The sequence below is a fragment of the Falco peregrinus genome, chromosome 1, assembly GCF_023634155.1.
Source record: "Falco peregrinus isolate bFalPer1 chromosome 1, bFalPer1.pri, whole genome shotgun sequence".
NCBI lineage: Eukaryota > Metazoa > Chordata > Aves > Falconiformes > Falconidae > Falco > Falco peregrinus.
In genome coordinates, this window is record NC_073721.1 from 116689279 (window position 1) to 116715514 (window position 26236).

The following is a 26236-nucleotide window of genomic DNA, read 5'->3' on the forward strand; positions in this document are numbered from 1 at the left end:
TCAATGCATCCTGGTTTGCAAAATACTACAGCAGTGAAAGCTGGCCAAAGGAACAACACGCTGCAGCCCTTTCCATGTGCACTGCAGGTAACAGAAAAAAGGCAACTTAATGACAATGACCCCACAATTACACTTTGTAACCCCAGTTATTCTCTTAAGGCAGACAACTGCTTTATCTGAGCAGCACAAAAGGAGGCTTTGACCCTCTGTTGTTCATTCCAGAATTCTTTTCTCCTTAAGTCCATGGTTAACTGTTCTCTTTACAGCATGTTTCTATAGCGACCAACTGCTAAATTGATTCTCAATACATTTCCCTTTCCACCTGCCTTACTTCAGACTTGGAAACTCAGAACGTTATTTAAAAAATATTCCAAAACCTGAGCCTCAAGCTAGTAAAATGGTATGGTAGACTACTTCATCACTAACTTCCCCAGCTCTTGAAACAATGCAAAAACAAATAAATGCAGTATTTATAGATGAAAGCAACATTCTTCATGGCTCACTAACAATTACTTGAAAAGCTAATACATAAAGGACCAGGAAGAAATTAATTCCCAGTACCTTAGGAAAGTATCAGACTACTCCTTTCAGGCAAGTATTTTACTTCTTCAGCAGCTTTTTGACTGTTTATTGTGCTTTGGTTACATTAACAGCACTTTGCTCCAAGCACAGCAGCCTTCCTAGAAAATAATAACCAAGATATGCCTTACATGAGGGTAAAGCACTGTGTTCCAGAACAGAAAGGGGAGCACGTTTTTGTAACACCTAACATGGCAATGAATCATCCTCCTAAGATGAAGACTAAAAACATTAAGAGGGGACTATAGTAGGTTAAAGTGAACAATTAAAAAAAAGGGCCTCAGCTGGTTCAGGTTTTGCATATGCAAATAAACATTACGAGAGGGGAAACACAGAGTGAGACCTGAAGTAATGAGTAGAAAGACCAGGTGTATCTATCCTCCTGGAAGCTGCAAGCAGGAAGATATTAAACTGTGCTTTCTGGTAAATTGCCACTGCCAGTTATTGACAAAGTTGTCAATTACACAGGATTATTTAGACCGATGATACCTGGAGAAATGGGGATTTAGAACCACTTGGGACTAACAGGAGAGATAGGAATGCACTGCAGATGATAAATGGAGTAGATTGAAAGTAAAACAGCAAAGAGGCCAGCTTCAGAGGGTATAATTAAATACCCTTAATTAGCATATTAGAGTACTTTAATGAAACCATATACCTACTTTCAAAGTTGGATTTTAGAAAATAAATGCAATCGAGTGGATGAAAGACCAAGAATATTCTATGCCCTAAGACAGGCATAGAATTTATTCAGGTAACTTCTATGTTGCTGATGTTAAAATAATTATATAAAAAAATGCACTGACTGCCCACGTCTGTAAGCAGTTAAGATATTAAATCATCATTAGACAGATTTTACTGAAATGGGTCAATGTATTAGGAAAAGAGGACAGTGCCTGAGTCAGTAGTAGGATTTCAAGTAGTTGAGTAATCATGCAGCTTAATGCACAAGGATAAAGCAGAGACCAAGTAAAAGGAGGGTGGCAACCAGCACCACAATGTATTTAAACAGGTCTAAAATTACAAGTTAAGTTTCATTTTGAGACAGGGCACATGAAAAGTTTTTTGAAATTCTCTGAAGAAGCCTCCTAGAATACCACAAAGTTCTATTCTGTTAAAAACATACGCTGGTGAAGAGTTAGGGATATTTGCTACCACAATTTTCTCAACAGAATGAAAGATATTTCACTGTCTCACTCATGAAGAAATCGTTGGCAGGTTAGGATTTTAATAAAAGATTTGAAGGAGCTAGGCTTGTATCAGTTTCGGCATTGACCTGTTTGGTCACGCAAGCTGCTTAACTCTTCTGTACCTCACTTTTGATGTACAATGGACCAGCAACTCCTGCCTCCCAGGCATTTCACCAGGATACATGTATCCACAACCAAGATATTATTGATATAATGGGAAGACTGCATGAAAAACTTTGATATGAGAGGCTCTCAGATATTACATATGGCACCCCAGCGTTATTTATGCTACCTTTCTAAAATAATTTTGGTTACTCAAATAAATTCTCTGTTCCTAGCACATAACAGCTTTATTTGCCACAGTACTAGCTAATCCACTATTTCGATCTTAAGTGAGACAGGGCACTACCACCAGGAGAATTTAATTTCCACCCCTCTGCTTCGATTGCTACTGTGACATCCACCTGCTGTGGCTTTTTTTACACAATCACTGAGGCCCCAACTAAGTAATGCCTTGAGCAACAGAAGCCAAGGCTTCAATACGTGCCATCAATATTTCTGCTTCCTAAGAAACAAAGCTAAAAACCTACCAACTGCAACAAGTTTTGAAAAAATACTGTATGATGACTGAACTGGACAGATTGAAGTGAGTCTTCAATGCCATATTACAATCCAGACAGAAGTAGTACTTGGCTTGGCCAAGCAAAAAATCAGTGTTATATACATGGCTCTCCCCTTGTAAATGCTACGGAAAACAGAAATGCAATAGGGAGGAGGGCACAGTGGTTGTTTTCCCAAGGACTAATAAACTTCCTAACCGAACAGTACTTGTCTTCTGATGGACAAGTGATGAATATGACAATATGACTGACTCACATTACATAAAAACGACAGCATAATACACAGAAGGCACCCTATTTGTCTTCAAGTTACTTTACTGATTAGGATGCCAAATGCCAGCTGAAGGTATTTAGGAAAGGCTTCAGGGAACCTCTGAGGCAGAAGCTAACAAAGACCAGGCAGAACATTTTGACAAGACACAGAGGGAACCAAAAGATTAAACTGGCCATCATCGTAGATAATCATCCCTGAAGACCAATGTACTTCAGAGACTGTACCTGCCTACCCAGCCCCTACCTCAATCTGGGTCTGAAGTAATGCAAAAGTGTACATTATTTCAATATAGAATATAATACATATAATATAGCACATGGCATTAGCTTCCAAAGAAATCTTCATAATGACAGTTACAGCATCCAACTCAGAATATAACTTCTAAATGCAGGATTTCTCAGTCTTTGGATTGCTTTCTCCACTCACAATAAGAAGAAGTTTAGGAAATGCGAAAAATACAAAACCACCACCGACGTTTGCTTGCTTTGCCTTAATTTTTCTCCAAGACATGGTACCCCCCTGCTGGGCAAGAACAGATGAAACAGCAAGGAGTCATAACCCAAAACTGAACAGTAAAAGCCAGCCTCACATAGACTGAAAAGGATAAGTAAAGAGAGTCAACTGAAGCAGTGCATGGCTGATCAAAAGCCTGAGAAAATATGGAGCCCAAATGCAAACCATTAAGCAAACAGCAAAAAACCCTGGAGACCTAGTTCTCCAAGCAGTGTCCAAACAAGACAGTAACATTTTTCGTAACAGCTTTAAAATGAGTCACCTTAAAGGAGCTGTCATCTTGACAAACACCAGTTCTCCAACTCTAAAAACAATGGTTGCAATATTTATGAAAACAGGAAGCAGAAAGAATCTCCTAAAGCAAAAGACTTTTGTCCATGAAAAAATATATTATGAGCTGTGAAGTCTGCACTGCATGAAGCTGGTAAAGAAATTTAGCTGTAACTTACGTATTCATAACATTGCTTTCCAGAAGAAGGTATGACAAAACTTAAGCAAAACTTCAGAACAGCTTTTCTTTTTTACTTTAGGTATTATTTTAGTATATGTGTGTATATATATGTATATATATAAAATTACAACCATAATAAAGATAGAACAATTTCAGACATCAGCAGTGATGCAGACAAAAAAGCAAACTCTTACCATAGACATGTAAGATATCACATATATTTTTAGGAAATACTAGTTAAATCCTACTCTGACATCCAAAGCATGATAAAGAGAGGTTAAGCCGCCTTCTCATTAGCCCTGAGACTAGAGTACAGTTGCCCATCTTGTTTCAGACTTCCTGTTCTGTTCTACAAATGAGACTGCTCAGTTCTCTACATGTCGGAATATTACTCATTTTTAAACCAAGGAAAAAATGCAACAAAGCCCTGTTTAAAAATAACACTCCAATAAGTGACTTCTAGGAACCCCCTTTTTTTTTTTTGCTAAAAATATAAACACAAAACAAAGTTTGATAATATTTTTTGCCCCTTTTATTAAAAACAGTCATTACACTTGATATACATTTGGCAAAGATAAAAAATTGTATCTCTACTTTTCAGGAAACCAACTACAGACTACTATAAAGTGACACTGTGTATGCAATTACCAGGTTCTGGGTCGGTTTCTCATAGCGTAAACTTGATTTTGTTGCAGTCCTTCAGGCCATTCTGCTTTTACCTTGCCTGTATGATCAACAATAGTATATTGGCTTCAGGTATGTTTATTTTAGATGACATATGTGCATAGCGCAAAACTGCAGCCAGTACCTGCTATTAGACATTGAAGAGAATGTTCTTCCAAGGTCTTTACCATTCAGGCAGACTCTTCCTTTTGTACCACTTTTCACATTGAAGCTTGTCACTCCAAACCTTTCACTTCGTTAACCAAACTTGGTTTCACTAAGAAACAAGTTTTCTAAACCATTTGTTTAGGGACCAGGGAAGAGGAAAAATCTTACCAACAGGAAACTATCCAGAGAGGAAAAAAAGTCTGTAGTGACAGAAGCAGATACAGAGCCTCAGTAAAGGTGAGATTTTCTAACCAAACCTACACAAAACCCTCAACTACACAGCAGTTACATTAACAAGGGGGGTACTGAAAGAAGTATCTTTCCCCAATCATTACTCACATTCTCAACATGACCAGATTTACATTAAGAGACAGTATCAGTCCGTTTACCAAGATGCGTTGTCCCATTTCCCACTCTTGTTTTAGGTCAACTGGAAGCTTCTTTTTTCAGTTTTTCTAAGATTTCATCTGGTGTCATTGACACCAAAATCTTCACCACTTTTTCACGTGATTTACCACCCTGGTTTAGACACACACACACAAAAAAAAAATCTTTCAGAGAATCACCACCATATACACATTCCAAGAAAACCTCACTGTAATGCCAAACACATCAGGTATTTTAAAAATAGTTCTTAAACCGTGGGTATGCAGGATTAACAGCAGTAAGTGATAGTTCATCAATGTCCTTTCTAGTTATTTGAAAGGTAGAAAACAATGTCTTATCTACTGTCTTTTTAAAATAGGATACAGGTCCCAAAGCACGCCCTGAAATGATGGTCTTTTTTTAGGCTAGAACAAAAAGCAAAGAGTGACGTTTCCGTAATTCACTTCTATCACCTAGAATCAAGACTCCAACTAACTTGCATTTTTGTTTTTTAAAAGTGGGTGTGTTTATATAGGTGTGTGTGCATTTGATAACTGCGTTTTCATATCTTTCTTCAGAGTTGTCTCCCATAGAGTATTAGTTACTCTTAGGCTGAATTCTTGGGTTGGTAATATCAACTAAATGAAAACAAATCACATCATATATAATCTAGAAGACATTCAGATTCATACAGCCGTTATTAGAAATATTATTGACCTGTTTTTTTATTAATGAAAAAAAAAAAGGCTATTTCACATAGGAACTGGCAAACCTGCAAACTCATTTCATATTGCCTGAAGACACAACTTTGATAGTATTCAGTAAATCATGAGAAGCAAGTTGCTTGTTGATCTGCAGCCTGGTGAAAATTTTGAAAATCCCACAAGGGACACCCTGAAGGAGGAATAAGTCCTTAACACCACTATACAGAAATATAGCATGAGATTTAAAATTTAAAGTAGATTTTTGAAGCAGTCTAGCCAGCTGGTGATGAAAATCAAGGCCCTTGCACAGAAATCTGGTAACTTCAGTTTTATACTGGATCATTTCCCACCAATTTTCTGATTTAGGTTGGTTTTGTTAATGTCAGCACTTATAAAGCAAGTAGCATGTAAGAGAGTGACCGGTACCAAAAATCACTTGCTGTTTATACCTAGATCAGGACAGAAAAAAAATCTAAGCCACAGGTAAAATACAGACTTTACGACAAAACTTCACAGAAAACAAACAGTGGCTTGTGAAAAACAAACATTTGCATGTAATTATTCGGACACCATAGGTCAGAATAACTGAATCAAGGTCAGACAACACTGACCCCTTTTATGCTCAAGTCCACTTGACACTTATGAGAATGATCTAATTAAACCTGAACATCCCTGTAAGGTAGGAAAACAATGTTATCTGTAAAATGTTGATAAACAAATGAAGCAGTTTGCCCATGATTCACGAAAAACAAGACCCAAATCTTTGCATCTCTACCTTTTGGCAACATGCTGCTCAATTCATTGATCACATTGCCATTTACCACTACCCTTTAACAGACTTCTACAACTACTATATTAAACCAACAGACAAAAATAAAAAGCACCATTTTTCACTGTGCTCTTATGTTCATAAACTATAAATGAACGTGGCTGGAAAAACTGACTTTAAGTACAATGAATAAAACAAATTATTTATTCAGTGCAATGAATAAAACAAAGAGTTTCCACTCGCCAAAGTCAAGACATGTAAATTCTAACACAAAGAAACTCGAGGCCCAGCTATAATCCAACTGCTTATGTGTGCTCTTGCTTATGTGTGACAGTTGTCACAAATTTTTCACTCAAATACATGTTACTTCAAAAAAATGAATGAAAAGCTATTAATAAAATGCACATTCCACAAGTTTTGTGAGCTGCATTTGACGTGAAAACAAGAGAATCTTTGAAAAAAACAGAAAACATGAACCACACATACTTGGAAAATACATCATGATGAGAATTGTTTTGACTCAAGATCAGCTGTGGCTCTTCATACACGAGGTTTGTTCTCAATTAACCATTCCATCAACTTGACTACACACCTTTACAATGTCTTTTGGGCTGAACTTGGAGAGAAGCTCCCTGTACTCAACGAGCAGGTTTCAAAGTCTTGAATTTAAATTGCAGTAGGGCAAGACTGAAAGAAAGGTGGCAAAGGAAAATAAAGGAAGTACCTTCTCTAAAATTACTTCACTCTTCTTCACTTCTAGCACCTTAGAGAGGTAGCGACACAGCTCTGCATTTGCCTCCCCTTCTGATGGAGGTGCAGCAATAGCTACACCTACTGCCTCAGCTGTCACATCTGCAACAAATATTTTAAGGTTTTTAAGCTCAAAACATTCAGTTAACATCTCCTAAAAATGAATCTTTACGCCTTCAAAAGCATTTTAATTTAAAACCAAATAAAGTTCTAGATTAGCAGGTAACCCCATTTTTACACTTCACAAATTCCCTGAAGTTAAAACTATTAGCCAGGACAAAGCCCATCATCTGATACAACGAACAGTGAAGCCCTCAGACCTGGATCTGAGCGCAGCCAGGAATTCTCAGCCCTCACACAACCAGGGCCCTGTTCTGAGCCCCCCACGCCACGCTGCCCGTTCTGATGCAGGTGGAGCCCAGCTCGGCACCACGTAGCGTAACACAAATCACGTCACCCCAACACAAAAAGCACGCTAAAGGCAGCCTGCCCAGCGAGCTGCGCTACCATCACCGCTTTCCTTCCGTTGCCAGTCGAGCCTGGATACTCCACTACAGTCCACCACGCTTGTGTCATGCACATACCTGTGTAAAAAGCAGGTTTGAGTTTGTGCATAAGCAACTCCGCATTTGCAGAGGGAGAATGTGTTTCATTAGCTCAAACGCCTACAGTTTGAATAAAACCGCACAAGCTCTTGCGATACAGAGCATGCACGAAATTACAGGTCACACTGAGGCGCTGCTCGAGCCCCTCTGCTGCAACTCCCCGCAAAAAAGCCCGTTCGGGAGCTCGCACCGCGCTCGCTGCACCACCTGGCCGCGGCAGGCCTGCAACCGCCGCGCTCTGCAGCTCGCTGCGGGGCCCCGGTAGGTTTCTGGTTGCTTCTGGCTTGCTGGGCTGTCTCCGTAGCGCAGGCGAGCGGGGCCGGCTGCAGGGCTGGCCAGAACGCGCAGCTTTCCCGCCGCGGCCTCCTCAGGCGGGACGGGCGGCCCGCGCCGCGCCTCACCGGGGGCACCCGGGCCCCGCCGCGCACAGCCCCCCGCGCCCAGCCCCCCGCGCCCAGCCCCGCGGCGGCGGCCGAGCCCCGCTCTGCCCCGCGGGGCACCGGAGACAGGCCGGGAAGCAGCCCCACCTGTGACGGCGCTGCACCGGGAGCCGGGCTTGGCCCGCACCGCCACCCTCACGCAGCCGTCGCCCGCCGCCACCACCGGTCCGGCGGCGGCGCCCGGTCCCGCGGGCTCCTTCCCGGCTCCTTTTCCCTGAAACAGAGGAACAGCCGCGGTCAGCGCGGGCGCCACCCGCTTGTCCCCCCCGCGGGGCTGCCCGCCCGCACCTTTCGGGGCATGGTCCCGCCGCGCCGCACCGGCGCCGCCAGCAGCCGCCGGAAGCCGCCGAGCGCCGGCATGGCGCCGGGGTGGCCCTTCCGCCAGCGGCCGCTGCCCGCCTCGGCCCGCGCCTGCGCGCTCCGCCGCCGCCGCTCGGGGGAGCCCGCCCGGGCCCGGGGAGCCGCCCCGTTCCCTGTGGGCTGGGCTAGGCCTGTGGTGTGAGAGCCGCGGCCTGCGCGACAACGGGTGTAGTTAAAGAGAAATTAGGGAAAAGAGGGTGGTATTCTTTTTTCCTCCTGTGTTCTCAAATTATTACTTTAGTATAACTTAGCAGAGGGGAGAGGGGTTTGTACATGAAGGCATTCTACTACTACACAAACATGGTATGAGATGCTGAGTACTATATACATACAGCAGTTGCATCAAATTAGTGTATGCAATCTGTAAAACTAGTTGCACACAAATAATCCTTAGTTCATACTAATTTCTTAGTATTACAATGTCCAATGATAAAATACCATCGTTACAAGTCTTGTATTCTCGTTTTCACATTATACATTTTCTTATAGGCACATATGTATATACAGTGGCTATTTCCATAACCAGCTTTATGTTCCAAAACAGCCCTTCTGGATTAAGAGAGATTGTGGAAAGGTGGGATGTTGCTGAATTTGACTTTGTATTTCTTCAGTGCAGCTGCACTCTGAAGTCCTAAGTCCATTAATTCTCCACAGCTCATCCAAAAGTCAAGATGACAGCAATGTGAATCCAGCGTACTTCAGAATACTATAGTAGCAATTAATGTCCGTAAGGTGATTCCAAGGTCATTTCAGAAAAAAAGTGGAAGCTTGGACTACAGCAGCAGCTTTACTATCCTTTGAAGACAGGTTGGGGAAAACATATGCAAGAAGTTCATAATGAGTAAGGATTTTCCAGTTCCAAAGAAATGAATTTTACTACACAAGAAATGAAGGGGTGTAAATACAGAGCCATCACAAGACACCGTTTCAAACCATCTTTTCAATATACAGAGTACTTACTCCACTTGACCATGAAAAGATATATTACATCCTGCCAATAACAATGCAGAGAAAATAGCTTTTCTGGTACCTCTCAAACAAATTGGTTATGCTTTCACACATTCATGTAATTTCACAGAATTTTTTAACTGCTGCCAATAGTGAGTTGAAGTCCACTGATATACTGACACATTTGAGATGATCATGTGAAATTATGTATAAAATATTATTTCTGGTATCTGTCCATCTTCTATTGATGTACCATTGTTGTTACCGGGTGAACTATAGAAGACAAAGCATGTTTTGCTAGCAGTAGGAGATTCATGGATCACTTTCTTCAAACCTTTTGTTCCATAGTGAGAATCAGGACCCTGAAAAACATCAGAAGAGATTAGCAACTGATTGGAAATGGGCAGCAAGACTCCCAAGATGTTGAAGTTCAAACACTACTAAGATTATTTTAATAGTACAAAATTTCTGACCCCACATCATGCAAGTTATATAGAAAAATCACAAACAGAAGCAAGTGTCCTATGTCTAAATAACAAAAAAAAGTTCCTCTGGCAGCAGATTTAAACCACTTTATTTTATCCAACTAGTAATGAATAAATACTTTCTAGTATTTCTCCTTGTCTTACAGGTTGTCTATATTCCTACCTAGTTCCCTGCCTCAGCTTCTTTTCATGTGCAACATTTTTTCCCCAACCCACTCAACCTTGACTTCTGTATAGGGAATTATATTTAAAAGGATATTAGAAGATTTTTTGTAAAACACTGAATAAAATTTGTCCATAACATTCAGGGGAAACTTTCCTAGAACAAATAATTCTTTCCTATATTTCAGCACCAGTATTTAAAAAGTGACTGGGGGGGAGGGAAAAAAAAGCTTTCAGTTTTCTTGACTCTAGCTAGTGGTTAGACTATCCTTGATAAAAGAAATCCAATTTACATTTTGAAAGAGAGCTGCCAGATTAAATAATCTAGATAGTGCTTTTGCTCACACAAAAGCAGCAGCTTCCATTACGACTCAACCTAACTCTTACATCAAGCCAGAAAATCGGAAGGCACAACAGATCCAGTTATGAATTCTGTGCTATGGCACAGAAGAGAGGTAGCAGTCATACAATTTACTGTAGACTTGAACTACATCCTTCATTAGCACTAAATTTAAAAGAAATTCAAGACCTAGAAGACACTTTCCCATCAGAAGACAGATAAAAGAGCAACTCTTGCATCAAAGTAACATTTTCTTTTGTACTGTTAGGATTCTTACTTTCAATGTTGCGCAAGCTGTGTAGCAAACTGTTGGCAAAATCTCTATAGGTTCTTTGAACATAACTCTGAACGTGCTGGCTGTTCCATCACAACTAAATCCAGTATCGTTTTGTCCTAGCGTTTGATTCTTCTCATAATCAATTATCTGTACAAAACCATGAAAACAAAACATTATTTTTAGGTTTACAAGCTTGAGAAATATTCTTACCGTGCACATACTAGAACTAGATTACAAGCAAACACTTGCCTACTCCACCCAGTTTAATTGCAAGGATAGTGCAATCTCAGAACTGCGAAGTAGGTGAAATTTCCCGATACCATTAGGGTTGACCCAGCAGCGTGCTGAATGATGGCTTGTGAGTTTTACATGGGCTGCCCCAACCTGTGGGCTAGATTCAACACTGCTCCAACCAGGTTATACGATCTTTGCTTGGGAGACAAAGAACAGCGCTTAGACCTTCAGCTTCTGACCTCCACATACTACACGTAATCCCGTACTTAGATCTGCTGATCTTTGTGTACCTACACGGCCCGCATGAGGGAAGGATGTTTGCTGGCTGCGGCTAATTTGGAAAACAAGTTTTTACTGATAATGTAAGAAGTCAATGACACACTCTTAAAAGAACTTGCACTGCGGTGTTTTATACAATTCTATTCTATATTCAGAATAAAAACTATGCTCGCATTACATATTATTTCTTTTGCCTTCAATTTTAGCGGCGAAAAGGAATCACTAGTGAAGATACAGTAATAGCAGATAACTCATTTTTCATTTTGGGTAGCAATCCTGATCCATGCTGCAGAAGATGGATATCAGAGCTTCAGAGTAACACGAACATTTCTCATTATCACTGTGCTAACAAGAATCCCATCAATTTTAGTATTTTATTATGAAATTGCCATATAATTTTTAGTAGTGCACAAATTAGGTGAAGCCCTATTCTAGGCAAAATGTGCTCCGATTTTTTCCCCCAGCCACAATCAATAGCAATATTAACAGTTATAACGCTGAAGTCCTAAGCCCCTTTCACATAAAAGATGTATTTGCAATCCACACTATCACTATTTTAAGATGGGCATTAAATGTTTAATTCTCTGAAGCTCTGCTAGTACTGATGCAGGTCCAAGAAAAGTAAAGACACAGGACTGAAATACTCATCTGAAAAGATGGTGACAAGAAAGTTTCAGTATCACCAGGAATTGGGGATACTTCCAGAATAAAAAGAAACTGTGCAAGATGGATGGCTTTATCTGAACCACAAAGGTACATCTGCCTTTCAGTATGGATCAGGAGCTTGTTTTCAAGTGAATCTCTTCTTCATTCCCACTTAATATGCTTCAGTTTGCCTTCTAAGAACTACATTATTTTCTGATGGAATAAACCCAGCAAACATTCTGAGGGAGCACACCAAATGCTCTTATCTGCTAACAGGAATTTAGCCAAGAGAATCAAACAAGAGTTAATGCAAAGTAAAAATGCACAAACAATGTGTAGCATAGCTGCTAGATCTTCAGTACCAACTCTTTTGTTCTGAAGACCCAATCTAGTACACTATGCTATTCATTTACACAGAAGTATAGTTTTAGAAAACCAAACTGATGGTACTTCAAGTCAAGGAATTTGAAAGTGAGTTTTTAAACTGAGGAATGCGGAAAAGCCAACCAATTCCTTCAAAACTTCATTCCAGATACATTTTGTTTGGAACAAGGTAAGAGGAAAGGCACAGCACTATTTTCTTAAGAGACAGACACAAAATTCCTACCCTTAAGTACAGGATGGTCAGAGAGTAGTAATCATCAAATAGGAAACAGAAGACAAACTGTCATTTAAATAGGATGCCCAGAAATGACCTGAAACAGCAGTTCCAGCACATGCCATACATCTATGAAATCAGATAGAGACAATGGAATTTCTGTCCCCAAAATGGTTACAGACTCTTTCTTCCACAAAATTTACCCCACACCTTATATACCGATGTGATAGTACCAGGTTACAAAATACACAGCACAGAATAAAACTGTGCCAGTCATGGAATGCTAATACCTTGTTAGAAAGCTTAGAATCAAATCAAAACTGATCTCAGCAAGAAAGAGAATTCAAATGGACTGAAATTCCGTATTAAAAAAGAAAAAATATATACTGCTGGAACAATATTAGAAGACTACAATCCTGATCAGAATACGTTAAGAGAGATCAATCAGGCTACAAGAGCAGGAAATACAATTTTAGTGGTGTCTTCAATTACCCACTCAGACCGGGCAAGTATCACATCAAGCCATGAAGCAGGGGTGACATTTTTAGATGCTATCACTCACCGTTTCATGGGCTTGCTAACCAATTGCTCAGTAGGAAGAAACGCAACCCTTGCTTTAGTACTGAGTGATGAGCAGGATCAGATTCAAAATTTCATAATGGAAACACTATGTAACAGTGTCCATTATATACCTAGAGACAATGCTCCCACGTGAACAACAAAAGCAAATCCGTAACAGCTGTGCTAAATTTCAAGAGAAAAATGAGGAAGCTTGTTCAAAAGAAGCTAAAAGGAACAATTAAGGAAATCAAATCCTTGTAAGAAGCATGCAGACTACTGAAGGACATTGCATGCCCAAGTACAGTATCAGTACGTATCACCTATTAGGAAAGGCTTAAGAAAAGGGGAAAAATGCTGGCATGGCTGATCAGCAAAAGGCTATTACTGGACATAAACAAGCAAAAAAGAGCATCCTTTAGAAATACGAAGTTGTATACAGATTAAAATAGGTCAAACTGACACGTTAAAATGTAAAATATAGAATTAGGCAGCCCAAAAGAAGGTTTAGAAACAGTTATCTGAAAGCATCAAAACCAATGTTACATCATTCTTCCAACACAGCAGTAGAAAAAAGCCTTATAGACGCTCCCTGGCAGGCTAAACAGCAATGAAGATACAAAATGAGTACCAGCAGGATAGTCTTCACATAGGAGCCTGGAGAACAGCAACACAAATAAATCATTTACCAGCAGAAGAAACTGGGGAGATTTCCATGCTGGGACAATGTTTTCAGCAAACCTAAAACTGAAGTAACTTTACAGAAGTAGTTACGGTTAACAGTAACATACAACCTCCTGCCTAAGACTGAATCAGTAGCAAATAAGATGTCAGTTTTCCCCAAAAGCTCTAGGCAAGGACAAGCCCCTAAGCCCCAGCACATGTACCAGGAGAACGAAGAACGTAATGAATACCCGACCAGAACAGACAAACGGTCCAGTGCACTCCAAAAGCAGCAAGAGGAGGTGCTGCTGAGGGTAAGAACAGAAGTCTGGACTCTGCTGTCCATTGCCCCAGCACCCACATCTGGTCTACTAGGGGTGCTACAGTGTACATCCCCCTTCTGTTCCTTCTGGAATCTTCTAATGGATCTGCTGTTGATGAATGAACATGTTCAAACACCACCAAATTCCAAACAGCGTATCTGCTTCCTGAGGCAGTATGTTAGTATCCTCTGCATTAAAAAAATACCCTGATCTGTTTTGATCTTCTGCTAGTATCAGGAAGAATCTCCTGGTTATATTCTGGGGTTTGGTGAACTGAACAAACAGTTCTGCATTTACCTTATCCACTGCCCTCGTGATTTTAGCAGCATTGCTCACACTTCCCCATAGCCTTCTCCTCCAGAAACCGAAGAGTCCTAGCCTTTTTGGACTCCCCTCATATGGAAGCAGCTCTATCCCTTTAATCATTTTAGTTACCCTTTTCTCTACGTTCCACTTCTACTGTGTGAAACTGGGAACTGCACAAATTACTCAAGATGCGGGCATACCTTGCTTTCATACAGCAACACAATGTCACCTTTTACCTTGTTTTCAGTATCTTCCTGATGACACAGCAGCTTTTTTAGCAGTCACTACATGTTATGTCACTGATTTCAGAGAGCTGTTGGACAAATCCAAGATCTCTTTCCTTAATTACTAGAAACATTTATTAACGGACAGACTTTGTGCACAACTGAACACATTACAAAGCTATGAAATTCCTCTGCAGAAAACTTACAGGAATTCAAGGTTAGACTGGGCAAGTATCCTGAGGAAAGCTTCGCCAGGAGCTACTAAATAGAGAAAATAATCTGTCTCAGGAAACACCTATACTGAAAATGATTGAAGGACAGAGGAATACAGCAGAAAGGGAGAAGAGTTTCATATTGTTCTTACATTTCCCTAGTCATCTGCTTATGACCACTGTTGGGGGAAAACCACAGATTAGATTTCTGGGCTATCAGCTGCTCTTAGCCAAATACACACTAAAGCTTTTGCAAGTACTACAAGTGTAGTTTTTGCATAAGCCTATTTAAATACGCTATACTATACCTGTATGTTAACTTGATAGTCTGTGGGTCCATGAATAGATCCGTATAATCCGAATCCCACTATGGAAATTCTTCTATTAACTGTGAACCTAGTAAGACACAAGCCAAGAAAGGAATTTATACAACTGTGATAGGTGTGTTACCTTATTTCCAGTTAAGCACGAAAAAGACTCCCACTGAAGAGTAGGGAAGTAAACTAAAAATGACTTTTTTTTTTTTCCAATAACTTTCTATTTAGATTTCAATAGTAAAAAATACATTGTAAGGTATCAACTTTATAGGTTAAAGCTTTGCTAACTACCCCAAGATACTCAGTATGACTAAACAAAAAATGAGCAGATTCTTTTTAATATCTCTGAAATAAAAACAGATCAAGACTTGGTATTTTTAAAAGAAATATGCAGCTAACACCTAATCACACTAGAATACACCCAATCCTCCAGGACTTCGTTTTTTGCTACTTTCTACTTTATGTGCACAACAGCTGAAGTTATTTTTAAAAATACAGAAAAGATCAAACATGCCCAAACAGAATCAGCATGATTGTTACTCTATCTTATGCCAAGAAGTTGAGAAATTTGTTTGTTTCTTCCCACACAGTTCTCTGTTTCTCCTCCTGATAGTTTCAAAAGCCATACCTAATTCGATCACTTGTTCCACTATAGCCCCAGCGACTCTCCACTTGCTGGAACCTGTTAATGCTGCATTCTTTTCCTCTAAGGCAACATCTTGGTCGGTCAATATAATCTACTTTAGGTTTAGGATTGACAGTAAAATGCAGAAAGAGATTTACTACTTCCCTATCTGACAAAATTCCAGATTGAGCAGGACCTGTGAAAAGAAAAAACTTCTAAGATGATTCAAAGAATTACTTTGACTGTTTTATTTAAACCACACATATTTGCAAACTGAAGATGACAATAACATTACACAAATGAAAGCATGTTGGAAATCACATATTTTATTAGTACAATATTAATAACAGAATAGCGTGTTAAGCATCTAAACACTCACAAGCAAACATCGCAGAGATATCACCTAACATTAAGAAAAAGAGCCCCAAAACCCACCTGCTGCAAACTCTTCAATAGTCATTAATGGAAAACGGATTAAGGAAAGAGCTCTTCCAAGGACTTTTTGTTTGTTTCCAAATGTCGGAGGCAGTTGTTGTCTTTGACATTCTGCTTCTGCCCAGCGAACAACAGCTCCGAAGAGTCTACTTTCTCGAATACTAAGGGTATCTCTTTCTAGAACTGCACATAACGTGTCTGAAGAAAAAAAAAAAGTTAACAGATTTAGTCAGTTTTCATCCAAACCCGTAACTGCTGCACATGAAGTAAGCTTGAAATGTTATATAAACACTAAGAACATTGGTAATAGACATCAAAGATAACTTATGTATAAAGAAATCTCCCAACGGTGTACAGATTCCAAAGTAAAAAAAATAATTTTCCTGCTAGGAAGGCAGCATATGAACTTCCTTCCTGATTCCTAAGTGTGTTACTATATATAATCTATGCAATGACAATCAGTATCCTAAAGAATTTCTATGGCTAAGGCAAGATCAAAACTGGAAGTGACCAAGCGGTGAATGCACACTACTGAAAAAACAAGTTGTTCATAATGACACTCATATTCTCATCCGAGTAGCCACCTGTCATTCTGGATTAACTACAGACACAAGCAGCAGTGGTGCACACGAAACCAGTTTAAAGACGCATGAAAGTCATCTTAAACATTGACGTATTTGCCACCCACAAAGCCTGAAGGTGAAACACAGGATGTGAGGCAAGGTACTCTCATGTGTTTTGCAAAAGCGAATTTTCTTGTATTTCTTACTTCTTCCAGCACTTTATGAGTAACAAGTATGAAAAGATTATCACAGAACACAAGCCTGAAAAAAGATGTGCTTTCATATTCTGAATCTTCTGTTGTTTTTTGGAATTTTTATATGCCCTGAATTTAAGCAAGGCATGTTTACAATCAAAGAAAATATCATATTGGAAAGTCAAAACAGATTGGGACTTATCAAGAGTAGAGATGAACACTCATAGTCTTGGTACAAATCTCACTGAACACAAGTTAACAGACTTTGCTTAAGTAAAGAAACTTTAAGCAGCTGGAATACCTTCCTTCAGTCTGAGTTTTTCACACAGTCTAGCTGAATTGAGTAAAGCCTTAGAAACATATAGTAGCACTCAAATTAAGTATGCAAATTTACAACTGCTAGCTTTTCATACAAGGGAAAACATAGAAACCAGCAGTTTAGATATTTATTTCTTTTAAGCAGATTTCATAAGCTGTACCTGATGGGTGCAACTCTGAATAGAGAAGTACCATGCAGCAACAAAACAGTGATTCCCATTACACGTGAAAAGCAGGTGTGGATCCCTCAGGGAGGAGGCACAACACTCAGCAAGTGAAAGCTCTGGCTTTAATGAAAGTGTAGTGTTACCACAGTGGGAGCCTCCGGACACTGCCATTAATCAAATGGGACCCCAACGCAATGGAACCCTGCTCAGGAGCAAAGCTCAAAGGAAAGCAGTGCAGGGGTGGGTAATCAAACCTGCACTGATTAACATATCATACATATGCAATGTGCTATTTTGCTCATTAGCAAACTCACCGATGTAATGCAGGTGCTGTTTTAATCCTGAGATCCACAGCTGGCTGTCACATTGGTGCGCGTGCAAAGGTGGGTGCAGAGGAGGGGGAAAGCAAACCACCCCACGCTACCATGACAAGGAGGTAAGATGTGCTTGGGACCCTACATACTTGGCTAGGCAAGGTGAACTACCCCACGTTACTGTAACAAAAGCCTTCTCATGTCCTACAATTCCCTTCAGAATTTAATGCTTACCTATATCAATATCAGTAAAGCCTTCTGCACTTATTGCATCCATAGTACTTTTGTCTATTGTGTCAAGACAAAGACTAGCGAGCTGAGGTTCATCGAACAAACGAGCCTAAAAAGTTAAAGAAACACATCTTAAGCATAAATTGACAAACCACTTACCTTAAAAAGCAAGTATTTTTACTCTAGTATAGATCCAAATTAAAATAGGTTGATTTGTTTAGGTACTCTTTGTGTTTATACCTTAAAGAGCACTTAAATTTTCAAAGTAGTACATAAGGAGAACTTACTAAATGCAAATTTTCCTTCATGCTTATGGTTTAATATTGGCAATATAACTAAAAAAAAAAGTACGCATCAAGTCCACTGTAGTGAACTGAAGCACAGTCTTAATAAAAAACAGTTAAGAGATTCATGCAAATACACTGTAGAATAAACTGGCTCCACTTGAAATGGCCCAGTCCATTGCATATGGAAAAAAAGGAGAGAGAGAGAAAGGAAAAAAAACCCCTTTCCTCCACATTAAGAAGCTGAGTCTGTAAAAATGCTAACAGACCAACAAGACATTTTCCTACATAAATGAGACTATGTGATAGCAAACCCACTGTGAAGTAATTTCCCACCAAATACAGATTTTCCTAGTAAATAAAAACTAAGCTTAAATTTACCTACTTGAGTAAGCAGCATAAAGGCATTATCTGCTCGGAGGTGCTTCGTTAGAAAATCCACACAATGTGCTTCCAGGGCTGGGACTGCATACTTTTTAGCAGTGTATAAAGTAGTCATGACTGTTTCTGGACCAATTTGAACTTCATCTGAGTAAAGAAACCTAGAAATCAACACACAAAACAAAACATATCTTGAGGAGGGCACTCAAGCACTACATAACTGTCTCTTTGCATACAGCAAACAGGTCAAAGATTTGCACTGTGAACATGCACCAGCTGACCATGTAGCATTTTTACAAATTAATAAGCTAGGTAAAGGGGTGAAGAAAGGCTATTACGTTAACCTAATGGCATACATTTGTTTTAATTATGTATTACTCCTTAAGACTGATCTGGCTGTACTAGTTATACATAGCTACCAAACTGTAAACAACAGCTGAGCTGCAGAATTACTGAACATACGAATGCATACTCTTTTGATTCACTAGAAGGGCTGTACTTCTAAATATCAATACGTAACCCTCTACGGCTATATTACTGAACTTAATTTACTGACTGCACACTAGCTTCCCCGCCATGAGGAGAACAGTGTCAATGACTTATACTGTGACAACAAGTCAAAGTTACCATTCTGTAGTGTTCAGAGGATAGAGAAAAGGGAGCAATATTCTAGCAGATGACCTTGACGCTTCTATTCCTGCCATAGCAAGACATTCTGGCTTGCCTCCACTGTTTGAGGCTAGACGATTAGCTGCAATTTTAGCATAAGCTGAGAACCAAAAGATGGAAGCCTCCACCAAAACCAGGGAAAAAAGCCTGTTTCCTGAGCAGCTGTTATTCGAGACCAGAAAAGATAAGATTTATTTTTATGTTCTGTATGGAAAAAGATGACTTTTTTAAAATAATTTTTCTTACAGGTGACATTGAAGATAATCTTCGCAACATTTCACCAGTTTTTCAGATAATAATCAAGAATAGCCTGTGATTTACAAAAATACATTTGTCCTCAACACACACACGATTAAACATAATAAACCAGGGCACATTAGCAAATGCAGGAATTCCACAATGAAGACCAAGCCTTTCCTTCATATTTCTTAAAATTTTTCGTTCAGAACCTCCTGGAAACGAATGGCAAGCAACAGAGATGAAAAGGCGTGTTTAGAAGGGTTTTAAAATATAACAATATGAAGTTTGTATATAACAGAAGAAACCTGTGAAAGTAACAGACTCAAACAACGGGGAGATCCAAGTAATAGAAACCAAGAATTAAAGCCTCAACTGAAGTTCTTCACTGTATTTCTTATACTCCAAAAATAATTCTAATTCTCAGTAAGTGCTAACACAACTAAATATGGCATTCAATATTAAATTTGCTGCCACTTACCAACAGGTACATATTTACCATTACAATACTCCAACCTATTCAAACAGTCAGCTCTCACATCACTTAGAAAATGTGATATTCTAGATTAATTCTTTAAACTGGATTTACATCAAACAGCTGTGAGATAGAAAGTTTAATTAAATGCCAGCTTTTTTTAGTGAAAGCTTCATACAGTTCTTTTAGAACTGATTTATGAAAGCTATGAATTATCTGTTGATGAGAATGATGGGCTGCCTTGCAGGTCAAAATTAGTGACAAATTTACTTTTAAAAACCTGAGATCTCACAAGTACAGAAGCACAAGTACACAAGTTTGTATACCAAACTGGCAAGTTGTTCATTAAAGCACTAAGATAGTGCTATTAGATTTTGCTTTTGAGATTTAGAAAAATCTGTTTTAAATGCCCTAACCTTCCCCGTATGACTTTTTAGGAGCTTGAAGACCAAATCACACAGGAGCTGAACATTAACAGGCTGTAAAAAACCCCAGCACTATCATGCAAATTACATTACAAATTTTACTTAATTAAAAAAAAATAATCATCAAGTTGTTTTTGGACTATGATCTTGATTTTATTCCTTAAGTTGGTTCAATCTGAAGCCAATGAACTGACACACCAGAGCAGCTTATCTGGCTTGTGGTTCACTTTCTGCTACACCTTCTTAAGAATCAGGCTGCAGTTCCAAGCTGCACTTTTCTGATCCTTGCTTTCCCAAAAATTTTGCAATTTTTTCCTCACATGATCCAAAAAAAATTATGTGGCCAAATGACAGGAAGTCAAATGTGGCAATGGGACATATACAGGTTTTTCATTCATGGGAGATCTAAGAGCTACTAGATGTTTTTTCATCCTATGAAGGACACACTTGAGGCTCTATGCTCAATCCCTCCCCTGCCATATGGCTAGATATACATTAAGAGACACCCCCCAACCTAAAATGCATCCATGACAAACTAACAGGACTTAAGCAATGAAAGTTCTGACAAAAAGTTTGTACAGCATCTCAAAACAGTAACCAAAACATCAGAAAGGTATCAACACTATTTTCAGTGCAAATCCAAAACATAGGCCTGTACAAGCTACTATGAAGAATTTAACTTTATCCCAGCCAAACCCAGTACATTCTCCAACCCTTATTGCATACCAGTTACGTCATGTTCAGGTCCCACACTATCGCAACATATCCTCATCAACCACCTCTCCACCCGTAAAACGCCTGTAAAATGTACATAAATATCCATAAAACATTCATTGAGTTCATTTGGTCTATGACTTTGGGCTCCATCTGTTATGATAATTACTCAGGACAGGAGAGATGGTGTGTTGCATGGAGTTACTGGGCACTATTGACCTCATTATCTGTTTCTAGACATCCATCGTCAGTGGGGCATAACAACTCACAGTTACATACTCTGAAACTGAGAAAACTCATGACAAGAAGTGTCCAAATACGTTAAGATAGTCACACTGTCATTTTTTTGTATTTACTATTTACAGTTTTTGACAACACCAATACTTTTCTGGGATTTTCAAAGCCAAACAGTATTCTTTTGCAAATACAAAAAAAGTGTGAATTTGCAAAGTTAAAAGGTAGCTGTAAAAACCATGAAATACGGTAATAAAGTACATTGCTCTAGGATGCTGTATAATCCCATTTCCTGTAAGTATACAGATAGATGATAATGATGCATTCATGTACTCATAGAAGAGGAACTCCCTTCTGCCTAAAAATCCCTCTGCTCACGTGCCAAGAACTCTGTCTCACTGTTAACTCTCCTATTTGTGGCATGCCTGAACCAGCACACCTTTATGTTTATACCACTATTTTTCCTTCACTTAAATCAGTGGGGCTCAAGATCACTTACCCCTCCCCCTTGCCTTCTTCCCTCCTCTATTCCTCTTTGAGAGACTTATAGAAACAACCTATTTAGACATCGGTTAATTTTACTGTCATCCAGGATGGGGGTCTGTGTGTGGGGGTGTGTGTATGTGCACAGTGGAAGAACACTTGTAGCGACCAAAACATTTTTTCCAAGTGACCACTCGATCATTCACTTTACATAAGTCTCCCAGACATTTTATGCCACTTTTCTTTACTCTCAGCACTTCTTTCTCCCCTAGTCTTAGCATCTTCCCAACAGCTGAAATATTTTCACCATTATAAAAGCACATAGGAATCTTTTTCCAGTTAGTCATGACTGGACCCCTTTATGTACTGCTTGCCAAAGTCCTTTGCAAAGACATTTGGAAGACTGACTGCTAAATCTGTGTGATGTCGTCACTTTCCTTTATACTATGATCAAAGGACAAGTTAACATACTGTTAAATGTGAATGAAATTTTTAAAAATCTAATGATTTTTTTTTATTTGATTTTATTTTTTAAATGAAAATAAAAATGAAAACTGAAAGCAGAATTCTACTAAGAAATTTAATTTTCTTGATCATTGCTATTCAATTTGTACATTTATAAACGTACAAAAAAAAGCTCTAATCGGGAAGCAGATTCTGACTTTGTGACTGATACTATCTCAGCTCTTAAGGATTTATCTGTCAAACTACTGAGGTAGTAAGCTGCTTATAAAAAACTCCTGTGTCTCAGGTTCTAAAACTCTTAAGGCAAGAGGAATACTGGATGATAAGCCAAAACACACAACACAGTCATTTCTAAGCCTTTGAGCTCAACCAACTGTTCCTAAAAGTTCTCTCACCTTCCCCAGCCAATTTTAAAAGGCTCCCCTTCAGCCATCTTTACAGTTAGGATTTTAGTACACAGACAAGCACAACTACCCACCTTTCTCTAGGTGGGGGAAAAAAGAAAAAAAAAAAAAAGGAAACCCTGAAATGAGAATTACAGTGGTACTATCAAAGACTCAGTCCATTATTTTAAAATACCTTAACTCTAGAAATTTATTAGAGTCCTCTGTCAGAAAAAAAGTAGCAACTGTAGCCCATTTTAAATTGTGTACAAATATATCCAAAAGAAAAATAATTAAAAAAAGATGTCACACTACCTTGGTGACTATCAGATGTTTAAATTGTTCTAACTACCTTTTTCTTCCTTATAAATAATTCTTGAATTACCATCTGTTTTGTGACAAAACACTAACACTGATAAAAGTTTACATCACCAGACAGATACAGACGGAATTTTAAGAGAATCAGAGAAATTTTCATCAAAAAATCTTGTCTTTTGACTTTAATTTACAAGCAGCATTTGTTGTAAAGTAATCTTTATGAAGATAATAGTAGATTTCATAAAGTAGTTCTTTATGAAACATGTCAACTACAGATAGTACCTAACAAAACACATAAGTAAACAAAACTGGAACAAGCTGTGGAACACTAAATAATGGGTAAAATATCCCTAAGTTTTTGCATCACTTAAACATTTCCTTTACCTTGATGTTCATTTGCTAAGTATACTCAAAGATGCCACCTTAATTTCTAGCCAATACACTTCAAACTGGTCTTTACAATGATTAAAGACAGGTCCTATAAAAAGCAACCATCACTATCTGACAATTTACTAATGACAGACAAAAAAGACCCAACAGTGCAAGTTGTAAGTCTTGCCTCCTCTGGCCAACACCAGGAAAAAAATAACAGGTTGTCTTACAGTTGGTATACTTTCAGGACAGTGTATACAAGCATGAAGTCATCCAGTACTGGTATGTAATGAGGAAGTTCTCCTCAGATATGTTTTTAACAGGGCGTTGCAATGTATATTTATGCCAATACAGGCTCAAAATACGGAATGTGGAAGAATGTTCTATAAAGCTGCCATGTATTTCCTACGAAAGAAGACATTAAACCTGAGATGTTTCAACAGTTCATCAGTCTGGTGATATTTAGACAAGATACAAGTACAATCAGTTTACTTACGTAAGTCCCCTGGCCATTACGTACTAGCAGCTCTACCAGCACAAGATGGCTTTTGTTTGCTTCTAACATCTCTTCATTCATTTCTACAGCTTTCAAATACCACCTTCTTATCTTTGCTTAGAACTCTCCTGTTTCCGTGTTTATACTTTTATCCAGACAACCTTTTTCTCCCACCATATCCACTTTCACCATCCAGTGTTTTTTCCGCATATATATAGACAAACACATATACGTGCACATTTACTTTTAACCTGGGAAACTATTTAGCTTGAGACACACTTACCCACTGTCTCCCACTCTGCTACAGAAACTTTTCACCTTGCCACTCATTCTTCCCTAAGAATCCGCAAAATAAACACAGTTCATTTGCTAACAGCAACAGAGAGACATTGCTGCTGCATGGTGGTTTGCTGGGATTTTTTTTTTTTAATTTGGTTGCTGCAGCTCCTGTGTCCACGATTACTAAAAGGACTATGTGACTCTTCCTCTCACTGTTCTTACCTGTTAGGCCTCAAAACAAAGAGAAAGTTGCTAAGACTTTGGAGCTTTTTCCATTACAGAAATCTTGGAGACACTACATGTTTCCAGGCAACATTATTACTTGCTTCCCAAACGTTCATTAAAGAAATCTGTTTTGTATATTTTATATAGGTTTTACCCAGCAGAAGAGTTTCTTTGGGAAAAAAACTTAAGGTTAAGCAGTTTAGTTGTATTTATCACACCACAGCCTGACGCACAAAGAAACTGTCAGTAATTGTTTCCATGAACACCATAAATTTTATTTACTAGACCGTATAAAAAGAAATGGTAGATAAACTCATCTGTTCCGTTAGCAAGAGAATTGGCAAATGGCAAATAAACTCAGTTCTGTGAGCATGAGCATCGGCAGATCCTGTTCTGCCCAAATTAGAAATCACTAACCTATTTTACATGCTTTTTGCCATCACTGCACTCATGGTCTCACTTGGGTGGTTTGAGTTTAGAAATCAGTTAGTTACTACTGTCCCCTCTACACCCAAAAGCATCTGAAATAAGTGTGATTACAACGGGTATTATGCTAGTGAAAAGATATAACAATTTATTACCACCGCTGAAAAAGAAAAGTGGATGAATAAGATTTCAAAGTAAGTAGCAAATGAAATGAAAAGGTTGGTACGACGGCCTCTGCCCCTTCTTAGCCATGACCAGACGAAGGATGGGTAGTTGCAACACTCAGAGGAACCACGGATTCCCTTCATCTTACTTTAAAAAAAAAAAAAAAAAAAAAGAGAGCAATCAAACAGCCAGACCAGCCACCTACCACCAGCAGAGAACTTTTCTGAGTGGACAACGCGCTGCCCTAGAATGAGGTCACTTCTCCCGGGAAGAGGATGCAGAGGGAAGAGCAAGACGGAGCCAAGCGGTGCTGGCGGGCGGCGTGACCTTGCGGTCCAGCCCGCGGGGCGCCCGCGCCTTTGCGCTGCATCTCCCTCCACCGGCCCGGGGTACGACAGGGCTCCGCGGGGAGGGCAGCCGGCGGCGCCGAGCGGGGAGATGACTCCGGCGGCCGAGGGCGGCGGGAGGACACGCCCGCCCCGCAGCCCCCACCGCGCCCGGGGCCGCCCGCCCGCCCCGCAGCCCCCACCGCGCCCGGGGCCGCCCGCCCGCCCCGCAGCTCCCACCGCGCCCGGGGCCGCCCGCCCGCCCCGCAGCTCCCACCGCGCCCGGGGCCGCCCGCCCGCCCCGCAGCTCCCACCGCGCCCGGGGCCGCCCGCCCGCCCCGCAGCTCCCACCGCGCCCGGGGCCGCCCGCCCCGCAGCCCCTACCGCGCCCGGGGCCGCCCCCGCCCCGCCGCGGCCGGACCTCAGCAGCGCCAAGAAGGCGGCGGGCTCCACGTCGGGCAGCTCGATCTCGGCCGAGGTGGTGGCCATGCCGCCGTTGAACATCGCGTCGAAGACGGCGCTGCCGGCCGCCAGGACGAAGCGGTGGGCGGGGATGCGCTGCTGGCCCGGCCCGGGGGGCGCCCCCCCACCCCCGCCGCGGGGGCTGCCCTTGCCCACCACGAAGTGCACGTCGCTGAGGAGCTCGTTGGAGAAGAGGAAGGCGAAGCGCTCCCGCAGCGAGCCCTTGGTGGCCTGCCAGTTGTACAGCGGCTCCCGCTGCAGCACCGCGCCAGCCTCCACGGCGGCGGCGGCAGCAGTGGCGGCGGCGGCAGCGGTGGCGGCGGGCGTCTCGGCGGGCGTCTCGGCGGGCGCAGCCGCACCACCCCCGGCGGCCGCCATCACCGCCCTGCGGGGCCGGGCCGGGCCGCTCCGTCCGCCGGCGGCACGCGAACCCCCGCCGCGCGCCCCGACGTCAGCCGCTCGCCGGCCCTGCGCCGCGCATGCGCCTCCGCCTCGCGCAGGCTAGCGGGCGGGCGGCGAGGCTGTTGCTGCCCGGCTGCTCCGCCCC

The 26236-nt window shown here is 40.7% G+C and overlaps 2 protein-coding genes across 5 annotated transcripts; both read right to left on the reverse strand.

Moving 5' to 3' along the window:
- Window positions 1-4136: 4136 nt before the first annotated feature.
- On the reverse strand, window positions 4137-8498 carry C1H15orf40 (chromosome 1 C15orf40 homolog). Of its 4 annotated transcripts, none has more exons than XM_055790518.1 (5): window positions 8381-8498; window positions 8180-8306; window positions 7022-7149; window positions 4848-4977; window positions 4137-4658 (listed from the first exon to the last, which is right to left on the reverse strand). In XM_055790518.1, exons 1-4 carry the CDS (start codon window positions 8450-8452, stop codon window positions 4885-4887), a joined length of 420 nt encoding a protein of 139 aa, XP_055646493.1. In that variant the 5' UTR covers window positions 8453-8498; the 3' UTR covers window positions 4137-4658; window positions 4848-4884. The 4 variants fall into 4 exon arrangements, with proteins under 4 accessions (XP_055646493.1, XP_055646485.1, XP_055646487.1 ...); XM_055790510.1 differs by adding an exon at window positions 5597-5718 and having other exon boundaries at window positions 4137-4977; XM_055790512.1 differs by having other exon boundaries at window positions 4137-4977.
- Window positions 8499-8655: 157 nt separating this feature from the next.
- On the reverse strand, window positions 8656-26236 carry BTBD1 (BTB domain containing 1). Its single transcript, XM_055811009.1, has 8 exons — window positions 25649-26236; window positions 18540-18696; window positions 17874-17979; window positions 16084-16281; window positions 15652-15844; window positions 15015-15102; window positions 10665-10811; window positions 8656-9762 (listed from the first exon to the last, which is right to left on the reverse strand). The coding sequence occupies exons 1-8, from the start codon at window positions 26065-26067 to the stop codon at window positions 9604-9606; spliced, it is 1467 nt and encodes a 488-aa protein (XP_055666984.1). The 5' UTR covers window positions 26068-26236; the 3' UTR covers window positions 8656-9603.